Source organism: Mya arenaria, chromosome 5 (assembly GCF_026914265.1).
Source record: "Mya arenaria isolate MELC-2E11 chromosome 5, ASM2691426v1".
Lineage (NCBI taxonomy): Eukaryota > Metazoa > Mollusca > Bivalvia > Myida > Myidae > Mya > Mya arenaria.
This window is the reverse complement of record NC_069126.1, coordinates 8,116,929-8,140,867: the sequence shown is the minus strand read 5'-3', so window position 1 is coordinate 8,140,867 and position 23,939 is coordinate 8,116,929. Positions and strand designations below refer to the sequence as shown.

Sequence of the window (23,939 nt, the reverse complement as noted above, 5' to 3'; positions counted from 1 at the left end):
TTTCTTTTTTCCCCGCTATTTTATCATACGGAGTACAGCCCCTTTTAATTAGCAATAAAAATGTATGTTTGTTATACATGCGTATGTATTGCTTTCGAACAAGAGTCTCACTTTAACATTCTATTTCAGAATCGATTCCCCAGATGTACCGGTATCGCGCCCAGCACGATGAATTGTTGGACAGCCTAGGTAACAAGGGAATGCCGCGCCGGAAGCACAACAAACCAAAGAACCGGAAGCACTCGCGCCGCTCCCGTGACAGCAGCGAGACCGCGAGATACGCCCAGGAGGTGCCGCCCGGAAGTGAGGTCATCGTCCGCGATGGGACACCTGTCGTCACGATGCCGCTTCCTTTATTAAAGTAATGATCACATATCTGATGATTATTCATCTTTTATTAAACCGATATTTTAATATGCTCAGATCGCTGACATCTTTTAACATTTGTGTCCGTATTTTCCCGCAGTAATGACATTTAGCCGGAACGAATTCCACGCATAAATAGTAAATGTTTAGATATATAATGCAGATATTTTTATTTTACTAAGTTGACAAAAAATATTTGAAACGTTAACACAAATTACATGCAACCCATTATTAAACTCTGTAATACCTTTTAAAACCGACCGAATGTTGTCAAGATTTTTTTTTATAAATATATATATGCCTCATTAATGATTTTAGACAGAATGGTACATTGAAATGCACTCTAACATGTTTTTTTTCTATTTTTTATGATTTTTTCATGTTTTTATTTTATTTTAGACAGTACATGTTGAGCGAGGTAGAGTCGAGGGTCCGCTACATCAACCAGCATTATGAGCGGCGTCATGAATTTATAAACAAGGACCGCCTGTCTCTTTGCGCCGACGTCCATCAGCTAAAACGTAGGCTTTTGCATTTAGAGGGCTAGAGTTAACAATTGGTCCGCCTCCTCCCTCAGGGGTCTCAATCCCTATATATTAATATATATGTCTTTAGATTTTATATTGTATCCTTTTCCGTGGCTGATCCTTGATTTTTCTTGCATACCGGGCGTGTGTTTCCGGTCATGTGACCGGTGCTGGAAAAAACTCATCTTACACCCCATGTAAGATGAGTCACGCGCAACAACGCGCCATTTCTTATTTCTTATATTGTATGGTTTATGAAAAGTATATTATACAATTTCAATAAAGCGGATTCAAAAATATAAGTATACAATACTTTTAACTAAAACTGAAAATAAATAATCGTGAAAGCTCGATTTTAAAAGGAACTATTAAACGTCGATAGTGATTTAAAATTACTGCGCTTTATGACGTCAGTACACAACGTCGCATGCGCTTTTTGGTGAACTAAACACAAGTGCGTTTTCTACCTCATTTTTTCCCACAAATTCATAATTTTAGGTATGCAAGAAAATTATCAATCAAGTTTTCCGGTCCGGATCGAAAAATCCGACCCTCGGGCACGCTGCGTGACCGGTAACTCGGCAAGCCTCGTTACCGTCTTACGCGCGTGCCCACGGGTCGGATTTTTCTATCTGTACCGTAAACACATGATAGATACTTATAGGTTTAGGAAGGTACGTTCTTTAGGGTAACCAGAAAAATACCACCTCTTCCAAAGGTAAAAGTACTCTTACGACAATTCGCTTGTAATAAAAGTAATTGTAAAATGCTGGTCAACCATTAATATACTAAGTCGTATTAAAGCTGCACTCTCAAAGATTTACTGTTTCCCCATTTTTTTATTTTTTGTCTTTGAAATTGCAAATTTTTGCGTAAATATCTGCAAACCAGTGATAGAAGACTGCTGACTAAGATCAGATCGCAGATATTCATAAATACGTTCCAAAATTAACGTTTTATGGCTTAAACGGTTTAAGAAAAACGGCATAAAACATCGATTTTGGAACGGAAATAGGAAAATCTGTGATCTGAAATTTTGTCACCAGTCTTTTATCACTGGTTTGCAGATATGTACGCAAATAATTGCTCGTTCCAAGACAAAAAATTAAAAAAAGTTGTCAAATCGTTCAATCAGTGAGAGTGCAACTTTAAGGCGACTATAAATTAATTGCTAGATTTGTATCCCTGCCCGTCCCCTCTTTTTCCCGCCGCGCCTTATATCATATTGACTTAAATAAAGATGTTGAATTTCAGGGGTCTGTATTTTCGGAACGGCCCGATTCTGTCCGGGTACGGCGTTTAATCATATCAACTGGTGTTAATGTTAACATTCACATGTAAAAAAGGAGAATTTTTACGATGGTGTTCGTCTAGAAACACATACAGAAACGCATCGAGGGGTGAATGCGAAAATGTTCTAAGTAACATTAAATAAAAAAGAAGATAGAACCTTTTCGCTTTCACCAATCGGCATGGTCCCTTTGCTTCTAATAAGAAAGAGCATGAACAATATTCAACGGTGAAACAGTCATCTGAAATTATATATAACAAAAGAAATCCCCACCCACGCCCTAGTTAAAAATCGGATTAAAATCTAGCATTTAATTTATATTGCCCTTACGTGAGTACATTTGATACGCACCTGGTTATGTTTTTCACCATCATGGAGAGTCGGGGACATTTTTGGGACATTAGACTGCAAAAGAATCCCGATTTTGACAGATTTTCTCCTAAAGTAATTTTGATGCCTGGAACCCCACCGACCCTAGGGATTTTGACAAATTGCTGTGTTCCCGCCACTCCCCCGTAGAGTCTAACCATTGATAATAACATAACTGTAGACGGTTCTCTTGTTCTCCAGTTGATATGAACGAGCTGATACTCCAGCTGGAATCGGTCGCCACCAACAACACCCTGCTCAGATTGCAGCTAGAATCTACCAGAAAGGTATTTAGCGCAAAAAATATTATTCCTTTCATGCTTTCCGGTGGTTTCAAGAGATTTGTCAGTGAAATAAAATTGACATTTTATTGTTTGAAACCGGGAAATATCAAATTGATATTTTTTACTGTTTTGATATTTTAGGCAGCTCTCATTTCCAAATCAAACGTTTGCATGCTCTTTATCACATATTTGATAGAATTGTGATTATAATAAGAGTTATGGCACTGTTTGAGGAATCAGGTACATGAGTGCTGTCATTCTAACCATTGCATTTTTTCTTGATTTATCACGGTTTACCGGCTTAAACGAAGCTCATGAATAAGTTTTAAGTCTTTCTTTATCATCCTTTTGTTTTCTCAGACCGAAGAGGCCAAGAAAGAATCTCAACGGAAACGGCGCCAAGCAAAGCGGCACCGGAAGAATGCCCGGGAGCCGATAGCGTCCATGTCCGACTCAAACGCCACTGGCAGGAATCACGTTATATCCGCAATGGAAAATTCGGATACTGAAGAGATGGCAGAGGTTGCTGTACAAGGCAATGTGGATGAGGATGAAAAGAAAAGGTCAAATAACGTAGATATACCGGAGGGTGCTGCGGAAGACAGTGAGGATAAAGATGAAAAGGAAAATTTCGATACTGAAGAAATGACAGAGGTTGCTGCACAAGGCAATGTGGATGAAGATGAAGAGAAAAAGGCGGATTACGTAGATATACCGGAGGGTGCTGCGGAAGACAGTGAGGATAAAGATGAAAGGGAAAATTTCGATACTGAAGAAATGACAGAGGTTGCTGCACAAGGCAATGTGGATGAAGATGAAGAGAAAAAGTCGGATTACGTAGATATACCGGAGGGTGCTGCGGAAGACAGTGAGGATAAGGATAAAAAGACTGGGATCGATACTGAAAAAATGACAGAGGTTGCTTCACAGGGCAATGCCGATGAAGAAGAAAAGGAAAAGGCAGTTAACGAAGAGATGCCAGAGAAAGATGCCACCGGTAGCGAGGATAAAGTCGCAGCAAATTTTGACGAGTCATAAAACTGATGATGTTGTCACATAGTCTTGCAGTTCTGTTGGGTGAATAGGACTATTAATGGAGAAATTAACGACCTGCAGTATCTCGAATATATGTAATGAAGATCTGTTTCCAAAGAACGTTCATTTTTATTAAAAAAAAAACACTATTACAATATATATAGTTTAATATATGTAGTATATTTTGTAAGGTCGCAATATGTATTTCAGTTAAAAATATTAGTACTTCACTTAAAAATCGAGTATTTTGTTATCGAAATAAACATGAAACATTTGTGTGGTTACTTAACCTACTTTTTCAGTTAATGGATGCATGACTTCATGTCCATTTCAACCACCGCGACAAGAGAACAAAAGTCAAAGACGTTGACAGATTTGCTTGAAGAACAACTTCGTATAAATAACCAGCATGTTTATGGTACAGTAAAACTAAACTTACTAAAAAAGCACAAACAAATAAATTGTTATTCAGTACGAGTTTATTGTGAAAAATAGTCATGCTCTCGCAGAATCGAGCTGAATGCACTAAAGACCCGAGTCCGTCTGGGCATATCTTCGGCGGTCCACAGTTTGCCTGTTTCTGACCACCGAATCATGGAGACTAAACAAAAACTCATAGAAAATAATCCAAAAAAAATCAATAAAATAAAAAGGTTACAGTTTCACATTAAACATATAATACAAAGAGATGTAAATGGATGATATGATATATCTGTGAGCCAAGTTTTATCCCACAACCGGGTCGTTTTTCATTTTGGCGAGCTGCGCCCGGATGTCAGCGTGCATCTGGACGTCGATGGCCGGGTCCACGTCCGGACCGTATCGGTAGATTGGGCGGCCATCGGGACCGATTAGAAACTTCTCATAGTTCCACCGGATGTCCTCCATGAACACGGGGCTGTACAGCGCGGGCGTCACGATCATGCGCGTGGTGGCTGCGCACAGCGACTGTGGGTATTAAATGACATTCATGATATGGGACACAGTCTTAATTCATAATGTATTATTTAAGTCTAAAGTGGAGTTAAACCCATAAGTGTTTCGTAAATGAGGCGCCTAAATCAATATAGAAAAAAATAATTATATTGAGATGCCACCCTAGGTTATTTAAAGGAGCGCTTATTTTGATGTGAATAACTAAATAAGTGGGTACACGTCTATTTTATACGTGACAACTACAAATATAGTAGAATGGCCCAATGGTGGAATTTACACAATTTTTCTTCCTCAATTTTTCCACATACACATGATATATACTTATATGAGGGACACCAATACGATCGTAACACATTATGCACCAGACAATTGTAACCACGCCCCCCCCCCCCCCCCAGATCCGGGGAATAGCGAGGACTTTGACTTTCGGTCCAGCCAATCCCGGCTAAAATCCCCGCTCTGCGGGGACGAACAAATGGTAAAATCCCCGCCAAATGCCCCCGCACCCCAGGAACCCTAGGTAAGGCCCATTCCCCACTATATTTTAAGCGAAGACAAAACCACCGCATCCACCCGACACCGCGAGGCCACCTTAAAGGTAAAAACACGGCCCATTTCCCAGGCTATCCCCGGTATACCCCCGGACCTGGGGGAGGGGGGTGGCGTGGTTACAATTGACTGGTGCATTAGGTATGAATAAACGCCACTCCCGGAAGTACTCGACCGATACCCAAATACAGATCCCAGTTAAACATTTTCAGTATATGTGCCAATAAAATTTAAAGGGCGGCGTAAACAAGAGGAGGAGGGCGGGGATGAAAATCTAGCAAATAATTTAAAGTCGCCTTAATTAAGAGTGTTCTATTTTATTTCTGCAAGTCACGCTACTTTCAAACTTCAAGATAAGACCATACGCAGTTTTCTCGTGACATCAAGCTAGTCCTACCAAAAAGGTCATATGAGATTGGGATACAAGGTCACATTCATTTCGCTTTATATACTTGCCACGTGATAGGCCCATATGATAAGAACAACTTAACATACCAAATCGTTCTTAAGTTAAGTGTCAAGGCTTTAATAGTACGAAAACCTTTCGAGATATCCTGAAAAAAACAACAACAACAAATGATCCCTCGAGACAAAAAAAAAACGAATACGAAATGTGTGACATTCTATGTAGCTTATATTCACGTTTTCCTCCTTAGTCAATTCTTAATTGTTGGATGTATTTCAACTGCAAAATGAGTATAAAACACTTGTATTTAGTTTTGTTAATCGTGGGAATCACACAGAATGCACCATTTTCTGATATCAAATGCCAAGAGTACGTGTACGCAGATTGAAGAGGGTTGCTTACACTTGTATTTTGGAGTTGGAATTATAGACAAGGAAATTGAAACATATTCGGCAAGATATTGAACATGAAATGAGTATTCTTTTCGATCGGTAAGCCCAAAACTTATTCGTTCGCGGACGCTAAACATAGAAACGATTTGGTATGGCCTAACACAAACAATGCCAAATCCTGACCTTTAGGTACGTGTACATGGGGTGCTCGCTCTGGCCGTTGACCTGAATCTTCCACGTGAGCGGGAAGTTCGGCACGAAGCCGTTCCCGGGCCGCACGTGGTTGATACCGTTCATCAGCTCCACTCCATTCCAGGCGGGCTCTTGCTGGAAACAGAAATAATAAGTTACTTTTAAAACAAAAGATATGAGTACTGAATCGGTTAGTGATATATATGCTTGGGGACTTGCACGAAGCCGTTCTCTGGCATCATGGAGATGATTCCTTTCGTCATCCCATCAACCGTCAAGAGGGACTCTTACTGGGAACAGGGAGCTGGGGATTTAGCGTTATGGACTCCATTTAGTGGCTAACATTTATGATTATGGTATTTGGTGGCAATGAACTTATCTTCCCGTCAGCCAGATGCCGTATCTCGATGGGCCTGCGGAATCAGGAACTCAATTCTGCCTGTCACATGACTTTAAGGCGGGCTCCCGATGCCGTGTCAGGGAATTTGGGGATTCAGAGACCCGCCATCGCTGCCACCCGTGTTGTCTTGATTGTTGTTGTTTTCTCAAATCCATCCCATGATAGTACTACTGTTTTCTCGGTCAGAGTAACCATATCGACCGAAATTTGGTGACATATCAAAATGGTGGTACGAGTTTGGGCAGTGACTACCAAAATTCGGCCAATTATTTGGTAGACGCTACCAATACGGTGTTGAGTGATTCTTTCGTATCAAATGGGTTACTAGTAGTCCATAAATAATCAGTATTTTGTCACATTAGGTATATACAATATCGCAGTTGATTGTTAAAAGTGACGTTGTAGATTATAAGTATCTTCCACTCGATAAACCTCGTTTCCGCAAAACACCCTACGCTCGGGTCGGGATGAACCTATCTTACACTCTCGGCCATGGAAGATGCTTATACTCCCACCACAGTTAAACAAAATTGAGTAAAGATGTATTTTTTGCTGGAACTCTTTTGTGCTTAGTGAAAATAATTGCGTATGGATATGCGATAATTCGTGGTTGTCATGGATATTCGCGCAGTGATTCAGAGTATGTAAATTGTCTGATCGGTCTTTAAATAGTTCTAAGAAGAGTAAAGCATTATTTCTTGAAACGTGCGTGAAAACTGTTTTCTGGTGGCATTTTAAGCGAGAAATAATTAACTAGCGTTCAAAATATTGCCACAAGGCAAGGTTTCCATGATGCGCTTCAAACAGACGCTACAGACGACAGTCTTCAACAAGGGAGGTAATTACAATGTGGTGACCATTAAAAGAAGTTCCATACGGGCATTTTATCTTCGCCCATGGGCAAGATAAGAATTTCTAGCTTAATTAAATTAATGGATCTATTTATCTGAGGTAGGAGAAAAGATATTGAAAACAAATTATTTACGTACAGAAAATATTTTGTACTCACATTGTGAAACTGACTACACGGAAAGCCAACGACCTGAAAACCTTCAGCACCATGTTGGGATTGGAGTGCATTCAATCCATGGTACTGGAAAACCTTGCCTCAGTACGTCGCCACGTTGACGGCGAGCGTCAACTTGCCACGGAACTGGGCCATATCGAACGTTTCATTGTTGTAGACGTTGAAAAATTGAAAATCGTAAGCTGTCTCGTTTCCAGTGGACGGATTGCAAACTTGTCGCGGGTTGACGCCATCCCGGTTTCCGGCTCCGACGGCTCCTCCGACGAGGGAGGCAACCGTGAGGAGCGCTCTTAATGCGCTCTCACCAAACATCTTTTGGTGACTAGTAGTAAAGACCCAAATTAGGCGATATTTATGACTGTTCATTTTCTTATCTTTAAATGAGCCGTTTCGCAACGTAATAATTGCACTAAATATGCTCATGATTGTGGCGAAAGTGTTTTTCCATCACGATAGTTCTGAAAGGATCGACTCAGTGCACTTAATTAAGCACTAACAGGGCAAGTAAGAATACTCCAGTTCTCTCTCGATAAGGAGACACAAATGATTTATTTCCCCGGCATGAAGATTTTGTGCACCCATGCAGTTTTTTTGGAGGGTCGAGCAGGGCCTTATAAACCAGTATACCTGTAGTACGATAAATATATTAATTAGTAAAATATAAAATAAATTATGAACATTATTTTTGTATATGACACATGAACTATAGTAAGATTACATTCACTGGATAATACCGTTGTAATTAAACAATCTTGTTACATAACTTGTTTATACAATACGAACTTATATAAATCGAATCTTTATCATTTACGTAAAACTCCGGTCACTCTTTAGTTGTGCAACTGGTAATTTGCTCCGGGCACTCTTTAGTTGTGCTACTGGTAATTTGCCCCGATCACCCTTTAGTTGTGCAACTGGTTATTTGCCCCGATCACCCTTTAGTTGTGCAACTGGTTATTTGCTCCGGACACTCTTTAGTTGTGCTACTGGTAATTTGCCCCGATCACCCTTTAGTTGTGCAACTGGTAATTTGCCCCGATCACCCTTTAGTTGTGCAACTGGTAATTTGCCCCGATCACCCTTTAGTTATGCAACTGGTAATTTGCCCCGATCACCCTTTAGTTGTGCAACTGGTAATTTGCTCCGGTCAATCTTTAGTTATGCAACTGGTAATTTGCCCCGATCACCCTTTAGTTGTGCAACTGGTAATTTGCCCCGATCACCCTTTAGTTATGCAACTGGTAATTTGCCCCGATCACCCTTTAGTTGTGCAACTGTTAATTTGCCCCGATCACCCTTTAGTTGTGCAACTGGTGATTTGCCCCGATCACCCCTTAGTTATGCAACTGGTAATTTGTCCCGATGACCCTTTAATTGTGCAACTGGTAATTAGCCTCGATGACCCTTTAGTTATGCAACTGGTAATTTGCCCCGATGACCCTTTAGTTATGCAACTGGTAATTTGCCCCGATGACCTTTTAGTTATGCAACTGGTAATTTGCCCCGATGACCCTTTTGTTATGCAACTGGTAATTTGGCCCGATGACCCTTTAGTTATGCAACTGGTAATTTGCCCCGATGACCCTTTAGTTATGCAACTGGTAATTTGCTCCGGTCAATCTTTAGTTATGCAACTGGTAATTTGCCCCGATGACCCTTTAGTTGTGCAACTGGTAATTTTCCCGGGGCACTTTTTCGTTGTCCAACTGATAATTTACTCCGGTCAGTCTTTAGTTGTGCAACTGGTAATTTTCCTCGCGCACTATTAAACTATGAACGGAATAATAGTCCTTGTTTTTATGACAAAGGATTGACAATTAGTTATTACAGTTATAACCCCTAATTTTGTTTTAACCCTTTAACCTCAAGATAGATAACCTTAGAGGGAAGATCTGTTTTCAATGATGATGATGATGATGATGATGATGATAATATTTGAACGAGTAGATTTTAACATGATTACAAAACTTATAAAAGTAGTAGCTTTTTAAGTTTATTTTTTCTTTTAGCAAATAAAACCTTGAAATTTATATAACTTAACCAGTTTTTGAATAACTGAAAACATAAATGAATGTTAAATGTTTTACATTTGAAAACAAAAATATAATATCACATGTATAATTATTGCAAACATTTCTAGTATTGATAGAGCTTCACCGATTACTTTTACAATTAATATTTATATGAAAAACTCCAGACACAAGTACAGTAGTCGAAAGTTTAAACATTAACCCCGGTTTAATGGCCCAGGATCAACGCCAAATACATAGAACACAAAAACAAACAATCACAAACCAGAAACATGAAACAACAGCACAAAACTCAACAAACAACACACTTTCATTTTTATCTATACTGCCTGCAAACGCTCTGTGTGTGTTTTTTATGATTTAATTCGTCTGAAGGTATTCCAATTGGAATAACACTTCTACATGAAACTTCTTTCAACAAGTTTATTGTTCAAAGGTAATACAGATATAATACTCTTTTTGGTAAAATTCTTATTACCATATATATTTTTCTTCAGCTTTTTAAATGAAATGTATATAAGATCGTTTTTCATCAATCCATTCATGTTTAGATCTGTGATATTCATTCAAGTGCATTTTAAAAACATTTTTTGTTTTACATCGTCACAAATAATAAATTATTAGTTTTCATGAGTATACCACACACGCCGATACTTTATGATGTGTATTAACTTCATTGGTGAATATCCCATTTAAGTTTGATTTGGGATTTGATGATGCTATTAAGGCGGTATCACATATAATATTACATTTACCAACGAACCAAATGTGTATGCATTGCAGCTTTAAACAGTGGGTATTTAAGGCTAATCCATACGTCCAGCGCTAAATATGCTTCTGAACATTTCATTTAAGGTCTCTAAAGCTAATTAATGGGTATTTTTTTTGATCCCATACAAACAATCAAGAACTATTAATGAGTATTCTAAGACATTGTCTAAACTGTTGCAAAACACATTGAGGTAGTCATAGTGTTGTTGTTCTTGTTGTCGTTGGCGTCACGGACTTTGTCGCTGTCGTTATGCAAACAATTTGTCATGACTAAAGAACTGATCAATTTACCCAAATAAGATGCAGAATATGCTCATAATGTTACATTTACAAAGCAAGATCCATAACCCTACCGTTAATTACGATCGAGTAATGTCCCTTGTTTGATTGAAAAACAACAACAGATTGAGGCGTTTAAGATATACCCTGTTCGCCATTACGAACAGAATTCGTGAAATGATTATTGAAAATAATCTGGCCTGTTTCATAACCAAATTTAAGGAATATCTGAAGAACCAGAATAGTTTTAAAGTCTTGAAGAAAATGTAAAGGACCAAACAGTGTCATATAGTAAAAAGCCAAGTACAGGCAAAACAAGATTTTGTAATGTCAGCCGGCTTTGGCATTTCGCACAATTATGTCAACATTAACTATGGGGAAAATTGATAATAAAACATATTGCATGTCATCAATGACAGACATGCAATATCACGTTGTTACTCAGTGGCAGTTAATAGGCCGATGCCGTGATCTTCTGATTGAAATGTCACACCACCTTTAGAACTCGCACACAAAACACACAAATAAAATTTTATGTTAAGATGATTAAAATATTTGTTTGTCAGCTTGGCACTTTAATATTCAATTAATGTGCAACCTAATAGCTAACCTGTGGTAATAAATAACTATTTCAAAATAATTCAGTCATTGAAATGCAACATGAGGTTTTGCATATTGAATATTGTTATTTATCATGGTTGGACCATTGTTGTAAAATCCCAGTCTTAATCATTTTAAGATTAATGAATATTCATTACATTCAACATTTTCATGTGGTTTGCATAATTCATAACACTATTATTAATGTAAAGGGAAACTGGGACTGAATTTCGGAAACTACATTGAAATCCCGTGAGTACAACTAATAGTTTATGTAAGCTAAATTTCACCAAACGATATATAATAAGAAAAGGTAACAAAGTGTGAAAATGAAATAACTTTCATGATAATAAATATTTTAGTTACATAGAAACTTGCAAAATGGGGACAGTCTTTTTATAACATCAGCATCAATATCTTTCTTTTTTTGATCCATCGCCACAGTTCCTACATATCTTTAAGAGGAGAGATTTTTCAATGTAAGCACTTCATACGTCAAGTATGAAAGCTGATTGAGACTGCTTGTTCGAACACAACTTGTACTAGTGCTGGCTGAAATACAAATTGTAAAACCTTGATGTTTACAGGCGTAAAAAATAGTTTTGGTTACCCGACATACCCTGCTTTTTGCCCCGAACCGAAACCTTTTTATTGCCTCGAGAAATATTTGTTTTTATTATTTCTTTAATTTCTTTCTTTTAAACAGGAAGTATTTTGGGCAATGACTAAAACCAGTGAAGCTTATCCTGTTAGTAAAAATATATCATTGTTTTTGTTAAAACAAAATCTTGCGAATCAATTTGGCAAAAGAGAAAGAACGAAGATTTTCCGACCTGTCTACCCCATTATTTTGCATGCAACCGGAAATAAACGTATTATATTCTTATGCCTATTCATGAATTTGGCTTGACAGTAGATCTAATTGCCACCCTGATTTTAAACACATTCTTTTATTTTATTGGGAAAGTTAACATTTTTCATTTACCTGTTGAATGTTATGTATTAGCTGTGTTTCTTATTTATTGAGAAACAAAGTCTGTTTTTATTGGATCAGAAATCTGGGTTATCGACTGTATGTTGTTATTATATAAGATTTTCTTTCAATTGTCCATGGATGCTTGTGGAACAGAATCAGTTTTCTTTGGATCGCTGTGGATGTTTTGTCTTCTAGCATACGGTGGTCGTTAAATCTTCTTTAATCGACATCATCAATGCCAATAATTGACTTAAATAGTTGTTTAGTTATGTCCCTTGAACTACTGACAAACAACTGGAAAGCGTTTGCACTCGTTAGGCAATGGCTTCGTTTGTAAATAAATTATGTCATTGCAATATATCCCATGCAATTCTGACAAAAATGGCAAACGTTTTCACCCGTTATGCCATGGTTTTGTTTGTAAATAATGTTATTGCAATATTTCTACAGTTTCGTCCAGTAGTTGAGCCCCTTAGATGCAAACCACATGCCATACAGCTGTATGATCCACCAGTCCCATAAAACTACCGAAATTGTGAAGACATAAATGCATCATTTTCTGGAAATCATATTAGTATTTTTGTTATGTTTCTTTCATACTAATTAGATGAAATGACATTACGTACAGCGGTAGGCTTTTTATGAAAATGTCCATCAGCTCCTTAATACACTCCAATTGTTGAGACATTAATGCATATTTTTCGTGAGATAATGCTATATGTCAGTGCATTGTTATGTACAGTGTTTTGCATTTATTTCGGATCCATAACTATGGACCAATAAAATCGTGTATTTAAGTAAATATGTAAATCACTCATATTGTGGAAAGAAATCATTTGAAGGATGAAAAAAACACTGTTCAGATATTCTGGCTGACAAAACGATTACGTTGCCAAAACACCAGACAATTTGTCCAGGTTTTATTTACAGGTTAGCAAGACATACTACGCTTTCTGACGTTAATCATTTGTTTTTAATTATGCAATGTTACAACTTAAGTTGCCGACTTTACCGGGAATACTTAGACCGGATTAAGGTATTATATTCACTTACAAATCAGTCTTTGATGTTCTTGGAATGCCAAAATATTGTGCAATACACTACTATCATGATCTGTTTTGTATATTATTGTAATATGGTAAAAACTAATCCAAGGAGTTAGAATAGATATTGGGAAACAGGTGTCCTTTTCCAACAATAAGATGGGTAATGAAACATAGACTTCGATATGCTAGCTCTGATTTGGTTTTGTCTTATAAGAGGCATGTGCTATGAAGTTTTTATTTAAATGCAAAAGAAAATAATCAAGCAAGATAACCAAATTTCGATATTGTTTTGATCTTTTAAAAGTACTTACAAAACGTTTGGATGACAATTCTCATAATTGAAGTCAGGTTAAGCCCACTTGTTTGCATAGTTACTTGGCTTTTGGATATGTAAAATGTTCCTTAAGAGAAAAAGTGTTTAAATGCGTAATTTTTGTGTAAAAATATAAATATTTGTGTTTGTTGTGTCGCCATAAAAATGATTCATTTCAGAATATAGGGTATAAATGATATAAACAAGTATGTACATTAATACATCGTAGAATGTCTTACCAATTCTTCAACTGATGGGCATATAACAATATGACACATAGACAGACAACGTACTTGGATGTTATGAGTATACCCAACATATTTTTTAAGAATATTGAGTTTGAATAAGTAAAAAAAGGTCTGAAAAATCCTGTGTCGTATGTTGCTCCAAAAGTACTGCACCTTTACTCATGAAACTTCATAGCAGCTTTGGCCAGTATGGGAAATGGTGCATTTGCGATATTTTTGACATTTAACATACTCTTAGAATAACAATGGTCATTTACTAAGGAAAATCTGCACAAATAATCCGGAATTATGGCAAAATGTTGAGTGTGCAGATATCACCAAATATTTAACAACTTAACTTAATTATTGATATTTTATTCATATTAAGATCGTTTTACTACTAGGTAGGTTTTATTTTACCTTTTGTTAATCCCGTAAGCAAAGGATCAGGGAAAGATGCCTCAGGTGTTATATAAATGTGGTGCAATCAGGCTTGACTCTTTCCAATGCATGTATGTATATGTATTGCCTTGTCCACTGTTTTCATGCATAATTAGTGTGTGAGCGGAGAAGGTTCTTCTCCTTTCGAATATATGTATATGAACGAGTTTATTTAAAGCTCATCAAAACTGACCATAGCTAGTTAAACCACAGTCTTAAAAGGAACATGTGTATGGTTGGTTCTGGTGTAAAATATTATATTATGTCGATTTTATATCTGAAAATTCTAGAGCACGTGTGTAGTTTACCTGTTTGTGAATTAAGAAAAGTAGTATGTGTTTCTGATCAAGCTTACATTCAGGGCTGCATGTATTTAAGTATGGTTTATTACAAAAACATATGAAACATTTTTTACATTGTTTTTGTCGAGGTTAAGTCATTTTGTGTTTTGCTGACTAAGAGTGCATACAGGAATAAACATGCATGGTTTATCAGTAAAAGAAATGGTTTAAGGTAATGAATTGTCTTCAGTGGGTTGTTGTTAGAAGAGGAAAACAAAACAAATGTTATAGCTTAAACAATATTGAATAACATCCATACTGTATAGTTTTACCGTTGGTAAATTAAAATGATCATATTGGCCTCGATGGTTCAGGAATCAAATTGTTCGTATCAATTCTTATAACAGTTTGATATAATGGTATGAACCCCAGATGACCTTTAAGAGGTAATTTCAGGATATGATATTTTCAACATTTAAAAACATAATTTGCGTTTTATTGTCTTGATTTATGTAGTCAATATAAGAAATAAATCAATTATCCAAGTCCAAATCCATTTCGCCATGGCTGTATGTTCTAACCATAAGTTTATGCATTATATCTTTAAAAAATAATTCAGTGTTTTTAATATATTGATTGTTTATGTTATCATTTTTCTCTATTCATAATCCCGAATATATATCTCTTTCTTGAATACAAATGCTTCGATGAAAATTTTCATGTCTATTATTGTATGCATTTCATGTGTATCTAGGCTATAGGTACACAAGTTCCTGAATGCGTTGTTGTAGAGAGTTTTGTTTTTTGTTGTTATTTTCAAATGTCCGTATCACATTACTGTCAAGTCTTGATATTTCTAGTAATATTTTATTAGCAGTTATTAATGAATACCAGTATCAGTTATATATTTTAAAAAAAAAAGAAATTCGGAATTTGAAATATACAATTTATACCAGATGGTAATTTACGCTCAATTGTTTAAACTGGTTTGTTCTTTGGTTTGGTTAAATTTAGTCTAAGTGTTTATTGATTGGTCAATATTTCTCCAATGATGAATGTTGTCCAATCAAGTTGTTTTAGTGTTCAAACTTGCCTATAAACTAGAAATGTGTCCATAGGACACGGATGCCCCCACTTCGATTTTTTGTCACAGAAAATAAGCCATAATGATTATTCAGGATAATCTGAGGGCCCTAACTCCTAAATGATTAAAGCGATTTCCATGGCTATCGAACTTGATCAAGATATTATGGTCACAAACATGTGTTAAAAGTTTGGTGAGGATTGGACAAACAGTTTTCAAGAATTAGATCGGAAACAATCTTCGGGACGTATTTTTCAAGTCTTTTTTTGCAAATAAAGGGCCGTAACTCCTAAATGACAAAAGCGATTTCCATGGCTATCGAACTTGATCAAGATATTATGGTCACAATCATGTATGTAAAGTTTGGTGAGGATTGGACACATACTTTTCAAGAATTAGATTGGAAACATATATTTTTGAAGTATTTTTGGCAAAAAAGGGCCATAACTCCTAAATGACTAAAGCGATTTCCATGACTATCGAACTTGATCAAGATATTATGGTCACAAACATGTGTTTAAAGTTTGGTGAGGATTGGACAAACGGTTTTCAAGAATTAGATTGGAAACAATCTTCGGGAATTTTTGGCAAAAAAGGGCCGTAACTCCTAAATGACTAAAGCGATTTCCATGACTATCGAACTTGATCAAGATATTATGGTCACAAACATGTGTTTAAAGTTTGGTGAGGATTGGACAAACGGTTTTCAAGAATTAGATCGGAAACAATCTTCGGGACGTACGTACATATATACGTACGTACGTACGGACAAGGGCAACCCTATATGCCGCCACTTTGTGGGGGCATAAAAACCTGTGGATAACTTATCCAGTTTTTTTACAATTGATCATGCAGCTGAATATCAAGAAATAAGCCTCAACAGTCCATTAGTTGTTAGTCCAAGGCTGTGAAAGGATTGGTTTATCCATTAATAAGCTATTTTTGATATGCATTTTTATTTGTTTCAATGTTGTCAAACTAAACATTAGAGCCTCAACTGTTGTAAAAAAAACTATCACATTTTTAGGAGACCAAGTTTGATGATAACAGGTTGTACGTTAGCCAAGTTTAGATAGTGGACACTGTAAATACAGTGTTTGCTAATTCAAGGGTCATACCTCTGGAGTGACTGAGGTGGCATGGCTTATTATCAAACCTGACCAAGATATTCTACCCATACACATTCTGACCAAGTGTTGATGGTTAGATAAATACTTCAGAACTTTTTGGTCAGACAAAATACTGGGATCTAAAACCTGTCTGCCTGCCTGCCTGTTTGCCCATATGCCGCAGGCGAAACTTTAATACATTCTGTTCTTTGAAATGACATATGAAAAGTGATTGACAACAAGATTACTTTGCAAAACAGGTCCTTGTCCTCAGAAATAGCTCAAAAACATGACAAAAACATACAGTTCCCAGACAATTTTATCGCTCCGTGCTGATACAGTATGATTTAAACAATATGATGTGTTCATTATTATTTATTTTTTTCAGAAACAAAAGCCTAAGCTAAAAGCTTACTTTAAGAACACATTCCATAAATACTTCAATCTTTCTAAGGATTTCCTGTCCTAGAAATACAGGACAATAATGGGCAGGAAACTCCGGAAAATACTAGTGAAAGATTATGGTATATGTAAATGTTCTGAGATGATTTCGTGCATAGCTATTCATAGAATTAATAAAGCTTCCATGAAAAAGCCAACTTCCCGTAGGGAGTCCTCAATACTTGTCGACAATTGAGCCCAACTAATGAATGAATGGATAAAAGAAACTTAATTGAATACAGAATTGGATGTTTGGCTGAATACTTTGTACCTAAAAAAATGATAATAAGAGTGAACAAGCAAATAAATATGACAACACTATTTGTACTTGGCCATGGGGTTATTTCCTATTAAACCATCATTTCATCTTGCATTCAGTTTGCCGAAATAAGTCGCAATAGAACCAAAAACCGAAGCCAATGTTTTGCTTATATTTCAGTTTTAACACCTAAAGGGCCATAACTCATCAAGTTAAGTCAACTAGAGTTAGAGGACTTGCTGCACTTATTTATCTATATATTATTTTCATTAATAACATAATTATGTACCAAGTTTCATGTTCATTGCTTCCAAGCACTAACAAACGATAAAGATAAAGATGACACCCAAGCTATGGCTTAAAGCAAGCTTATATTGTCTGTTATAATTTACCACAATATTTAAGAGTTAAACAAAAGCTTACTTGGGAGTGTAACTGAATTCGGTACGGGTGAGGCTATGGTTGTGTTATCCATCCTTATACACTCGACAAGCACATGAAGCCTGTTGTATCCGGGTTTATGACGGGGTTTACACACGCACGTGTTTGTGTCGTTACAGTACGAGCCCGGTATGTTGCATGCGGGCTGACATGACAGACGGGTCTCTGGGAGCGAATGTTCACTGCAACCTCCTGAAACGATAATTAACAGAAAACATAATTATATTATTCACATATACAGCTGTTGCCTCATGCACAGGTAAGAATTTGTGAGTTATTTGGCTTAGTTTGTCAGCTAGTGGAGAACCTGACTTGCAGGCAGGGGGTCCCTTGTTTGATCTCTGGACTGGATGCATACTTTCTTAAGCATGTGACATATTTTCTACACCTGTAATAACTGTAAAACATTTTGGAGATTATGCTTAGCGCCTGGTCAGGTTCCAAGCTGTTTGCCACTCAGTCAATATATGCCCAAAGTTTTAAGTAAATTGAAAGAAAGGGCTTGGTGTGGTTTGTTATGTAAAATGGCCTAAACTAACATAAATTCTGAGCTTCAAATAATGAAAAACAAATGTTTTTTTAAATATATAATTAGTTTGTTTTAAATAATTCCCAATTATGTTGCGAAAATAAACTCATGCATTTTTTGCTATACGACCATGCATGACGTCATATTTATGACATCATCAATCGCAAAGTACACGAAAGTCGCGAAAATCGGTTACATCGACAGTATTTCAAGAAATAAAAGGTATGCGCAAGCCATAAACTTTTACTTTTCTATATATTACAAATATATATTTCATTACCTGTGCAGAAATATATAATATGTAAAGTTTACTGCATGCCGATTGTATTAATTTTGCAAAAGTTGTCTGCGTGGTGACTGTCAAATGCCATTGTTTACATAAGGTGTCATGGAAAAGTTACGTCAAGGGGGAGTAATAAAGTATTAACTATGTGTTGTTTATTGAAGGTTAGAATGTACTCAACTTATATGTTTGTTATTATTGATTTTAGCTACCCACGTTTAGGGCTGAGCCGTACAATATAGCTGTTCAACATTCAACTGTTACTGTTCCATCTCCATCAAAAACCTGTACTGTATAAATGGCGAAACGGGTAAAACTGGTTTATTTTCAATCATTAAGTTTTTAAATGTTCAACTAGTCGCTATTAAAGAAAATACTTAGGACTGTCTGTTTATTTTATAATTCAAGATCGAAGTGTATAATTCTTTAAAAAGATATTAACAATACGTTAAATAATAAATACATCGATAACACATAACACACAAGATTTGCTGTGTCTATTTAGTAGTTTATGCCCGCAACAATTACAATTCAATTAATTACAGTATATCTACTGCAACGACCGTTATAGTTGAAACAGCTCCCAATACCAAATCAGTTATGTACATATCTGATCGTCGTACATTTTATAAAATGTTTAATGAAGTTTGATATGCATTATTAAACTAGTACTCATGTACGTTCGCACAGGCAGGCTGTTTGTGTGTGTGTGTGTGTGTGTGTGGGGGGGGGGGGGGGGGGGTGCACCCGCAAATGAAAACACGTTATATTCCTATGTACTCCTAGCGAAACGAGAAGTGGTTGGTGGTAGGGTTGGGGTGGGGGTGTACGCCCTCATTGTTTACAATCGTAAAGCTTCAAGTTTTCATTATAATAAACATGTCGTCAATAACGTAGAATTTCGGGTGAAGACTAATTTTTATAATACGCAGTTCTAAATTAACAACGTCAGACTAAATGTAGCTAATATACTTATAAAACTTACATATAAATTATTGTTCAAATGGACGGACACATGCCATAAAGTTGCTCACGTAATTTACGCCCAAATTGCCACCTGCTCCCAACGTGAAATCCTCAAGCGCCCATGCGTTTGATTACTTGGTTTACGGTCAAACGTGTTACTAAAATGACCGAGTAGTTACGTTCAGGTACGGAACGCGCATAAAGCACGTGGAAATGTCTACGCGCCATTTATAAAATGTTGCTTGGTGGATCACGATATAAACTTATGCGATCAAATTATAATAACAATAATGGTTGAATTAAACACCTTTGTAGTAATCTAAGTAAAAATCATAAAGGTTTTTTTCAAAAGTTTGTCTTTTCTACGAACGCATGTAGTATTATCTCTTTTATATTATAAGCGATTTAGCGCACTCAATTATATTTCACGCACGTACTGCAACGAGTACGTGCGTGTTGATATTTTATTAATTTCATTAACAGCAGTTTATGCACAAGCCGATGGTAGATGGTAAAATATTATATTAATCAATTATTAACTCTAGTTTTGACATGCATTTAGTACGACGTTTCAACGTCAACGATAAAACCATACGCGAAAAGACGTCGACGTCGGCTTTTTTTTGACATTTGATTGGTCTTGTAATTTAATCATATCTTAATTAATAATAGTCCGATTCATTAAAAAAACACATGCCCATTATGTGAAGGGAATGCACTTTCATCATGGTAAATATCGTGAAAATCTATGATAGGCCATTTTTCCAAGCTAACAGCACCAAGCCCTTTAGAATAAACCAGACGACATTTTTGAGCAGACGACAATTTATCCAGCATGCAAAGGGTTAAGAACCATTAATCTAACTTCAAGAAAAGGTACCATTGAAGCTTGAAAATAAAAAAAGAACAATAACTCTGTCTTGTTCATTTGTTCATTTAGAAGCCTTTCTGTTGACTTAGTAATGTTAATGGCACCCACATGCAAAGGTATTGAGATTAGTCAGCAGGGCTTTAACATGAGTGTATAATTCAATCATGAGGGTGTAGGGAGATGTTACTGCAGGGGAAGATCCAGGATTCGATGTTAGAGGGGGGCATAACCTTTCGACTTGCTCCGCTCCCTCCGAATCAAAATGTATTTGGTTACAAGTGCTGGCAGGGGATTTTAAGGCTACTCCCCAAAGAAAATTATTACAAGTTCTAATACAAAATGTTGCATTTTGGGCATATTCTACTACTCTTTTTTCACCTATATTGAAATGTCGCCCGGTGCCCCCCACCCCCTTTGATCCGCTAGAGAACTGTTTTGTACCATGTGATCAAGAACAATGTTCAATAAATAGCAACAAGCAGTATAAATGAATAGCATATGGTAACGCCCATTCAACTTATTACCATTCTGAAAGGAGAGCTTATTTGCAGACAAAAACCAAAAATCTCTGTGAAACATGTTAGAACAATTTTTGTTCAGGCTTACAGCAAGGCAAGAGAAACAAGAACAGTCACAGACAGTCATAAACCCTGCCTAATTGAAAACAGTATAAACTCCGCCTTATGACAAAAGATAACCATGAAAATCAACAAAGGGAAATAACTAAAAACATACTGGAATACTGGATCCTTTGTACTTCTTGTCAATGATATCTATCTGTATATGAAGTTTGAAGTCAATACTTCAAAGACTTATGTTATGCTCCAGACAAGATTGCCTGGACACACACACACACACACATACACCTTAGTAACCATTACTATATCCCATTCGCCTTTCGGCAGGGGATAATAAATGAATTTATCTGTATTACTGCTAATATTTGTGACAATTTTTATGAGTGTATCAAAAGGATTGAACAGAACAGAATAAACAGGAGCTATGACAGTTTTATCTTTTGCTGAAAATTATCAATGCGTGTTTATATTTGTAATGGTACTTCAGAGGTACTACTGTATTCATTTAATTACTTCTATAAAAATGCACAGAAATATTTTATTCCAAAACATTTTAACAGGAAAGAAATGAGTTTCCTCACCATACAAAACAACAAGAAATGAATCCTCAATTGTAGCATTATTTATCTGTCCATACAAGGAAAAGTTATAGAGCCGGACGGACGGACGGACGGACGGACGGTGCGATTTTAATATGCCCACCTTCGGGAGCATAAAAAGCAAAGCATTGAAATCCCACTCTCCTCCTATCCAATGTCTGCTGAAGCCCCTGTACTCACACCCACATTGCAACTGCAATGCAACCTCCTTGAGATGAAAAAAAAAGACAATCTCTGCAGAGAGGTTGATCTCGGCAAGGTTTCACTGAGGAAGCTACTAGGTCTTCTGTAAAGAGTGAACCGTTTTTCCAAATATGGGCATAAGTAGTTGTGCAATTCTCAGTGATCCCCAGTCCGTCGCATATAAAATTAGTTGCAAAGGGGTTGCATCAAATTTGAATTTTGGTGCGACCAGGGCTATACAAAATAATATTTGATATTTTCAGTGAAATATCAATTTTATTTCACTGATAAAACTCTATAAACCACCAGAAAGCATATAATAAAAATATTTAAGATTAGTTTTAAGAAGCCTGATTTAAAGACTGGCATCAATCCCTTTTAAAAATCTCATGCAAATGAAGCTTGAAATACCATGAACTCAATTATCTCCCAGACAAATCCTGCAGTAATAGAAATCCTACGCCCATAGAAATACACACCTGCAATTTATAAATGTCAGGATTAAACTTCATTTAGATATTTTATTAAAAGCCTCACCCCCCAAAAAATACCAATTCAAGGCCACAATTAATTAAAAATTTGTTTGGTGTTTCACTACCCATATTTTTAAAAATGGATAGGTATGGTCAGTTGTAATTTTTTAACTTTTTTTTTTTTTTTAATTTCAATAGGTGAAAGCAGGAAATCTTCATAAACCTTTAGCCTGAAAAAAATAATTTATCAGGATCAGGGCAAAGCTTACTTTTTACACAATTTGAAAAAATGACTCCTGGGGCTGTATTCCATTATCAAGATTGAACTTAAAATCAAGATTAGAAACTAAGTGTTTTGGTTGGCCTGTATATTTATATAGTTGACCAATAGGCTGAATGGAATCACTGAGGCATGTCTAAAAATAAGGATGAGATCAATATTGAATACTGGCCCTGGAGCATTTCCGAAACCGGGAAAAGGACTATATTCTAGGAATCTTTCACCTATGTGTAACTTCTAACCCCTTAATGTTATAAAAAATTAAAACAAAATATGCAAGACCACCAGAGAGGCTAAAAAACGTTCGGGTCCTGGGTATTTTTGTGTGTCTATTTGCAAACGTCAAACAAACTGTTTTCAAATTTTTGCCTTTTGGCTTCTCATGATCATGATTCATGATTTGGATATATAAGTATTTAAATTTTTTTTCTTAAACAGTTTGTTCACAGACTCTGATAAACAAACAAATCTGAGAATTGATATCCCCCCACAAAGGACTGATTGCTGAGGAACACAAAAGTTCAGGACTCTAATGTAAGAAAACCTCCGCTATTCTTTGACACAAGGAATTCTTCTGGGTTATTTTTTCATTGATGGTCTAGGCCCAAATATCAACAAAAAAACTTAAGTCAATATAAATCTTAATCTCAGTCTCGACTCATTTTATCATAACAAAATTAAAGCTACTGCTACAAAACTTAATATGTTTTACTCTTTTTAAAAGCACATTCTCCCACTGATTATGTTGATAAAAAAACCTGGTAAATACTTTTATGAACCAAATCTAGTGCAAAACGAGTAATTGAGTTATATTTCTTATTTTTTAGTTTTTGTTTATCCAGAAATATTAAGTTTTAGAATAATTTGAGCAATGATGAACATAACACACAAGAAAATCATTGTGCTTTAAAAGTTGTAAAAAACATTAGTAATTTTGAATAATACCATGCAGTAATGTGGACACATGATATGAGATTGATAATTGACTGAAGTATTTTCCACACTAGGTCCAATTGCATTCATATTCTTCTCAGAAAAAGTGTTTTTGAGTCTTAGATATGCAAAAGAGGTGTATGCCCCCGGATGCCCCTTGCATAGTATGGTT

The 23,939-nt window shown here is 36.2% G+C and overlaps 1 protein-coding gene and 1 pseudogene across 1 annotated transcript in view; both read right to left on the bottom strand.

Annotated features, from left to right (window-relative positions):
- Window positions 1-4,333: 4,333 nt before the first annotated feature.
- Window positions 4,334-8,087, bottom strand: LOC128235225 (glutathione peroxidase-like; annotated as a pseudogene).
- Window positions 8,088-16,716: 8,629 nt separating this feature from the next.
- LOC128234439 (thrombospondin type-1 domain-containing protein 7A-like) overlaps window positions 16,717-23,939 on the bottom strand; it is a 117,187-nt gene continuing 109,964 nt past the window's right edge. Inside the window, exons 27-28 of the mRNA XM_052948686.1 lie at window positions 18,055-18,264; window positions 16,717-16,727 (exon numbers count right to left, since the gene is read on the bottom strand). Of these exons, the coding sequence (XP_052804646.1) occupies window positions 16,717-16,727; window positions 18,055-18,264 (221 nt within the window). The remainder of the gene's footprint in view (window positions 16,728-18,054; window positions 18,265-23,939) is intronic.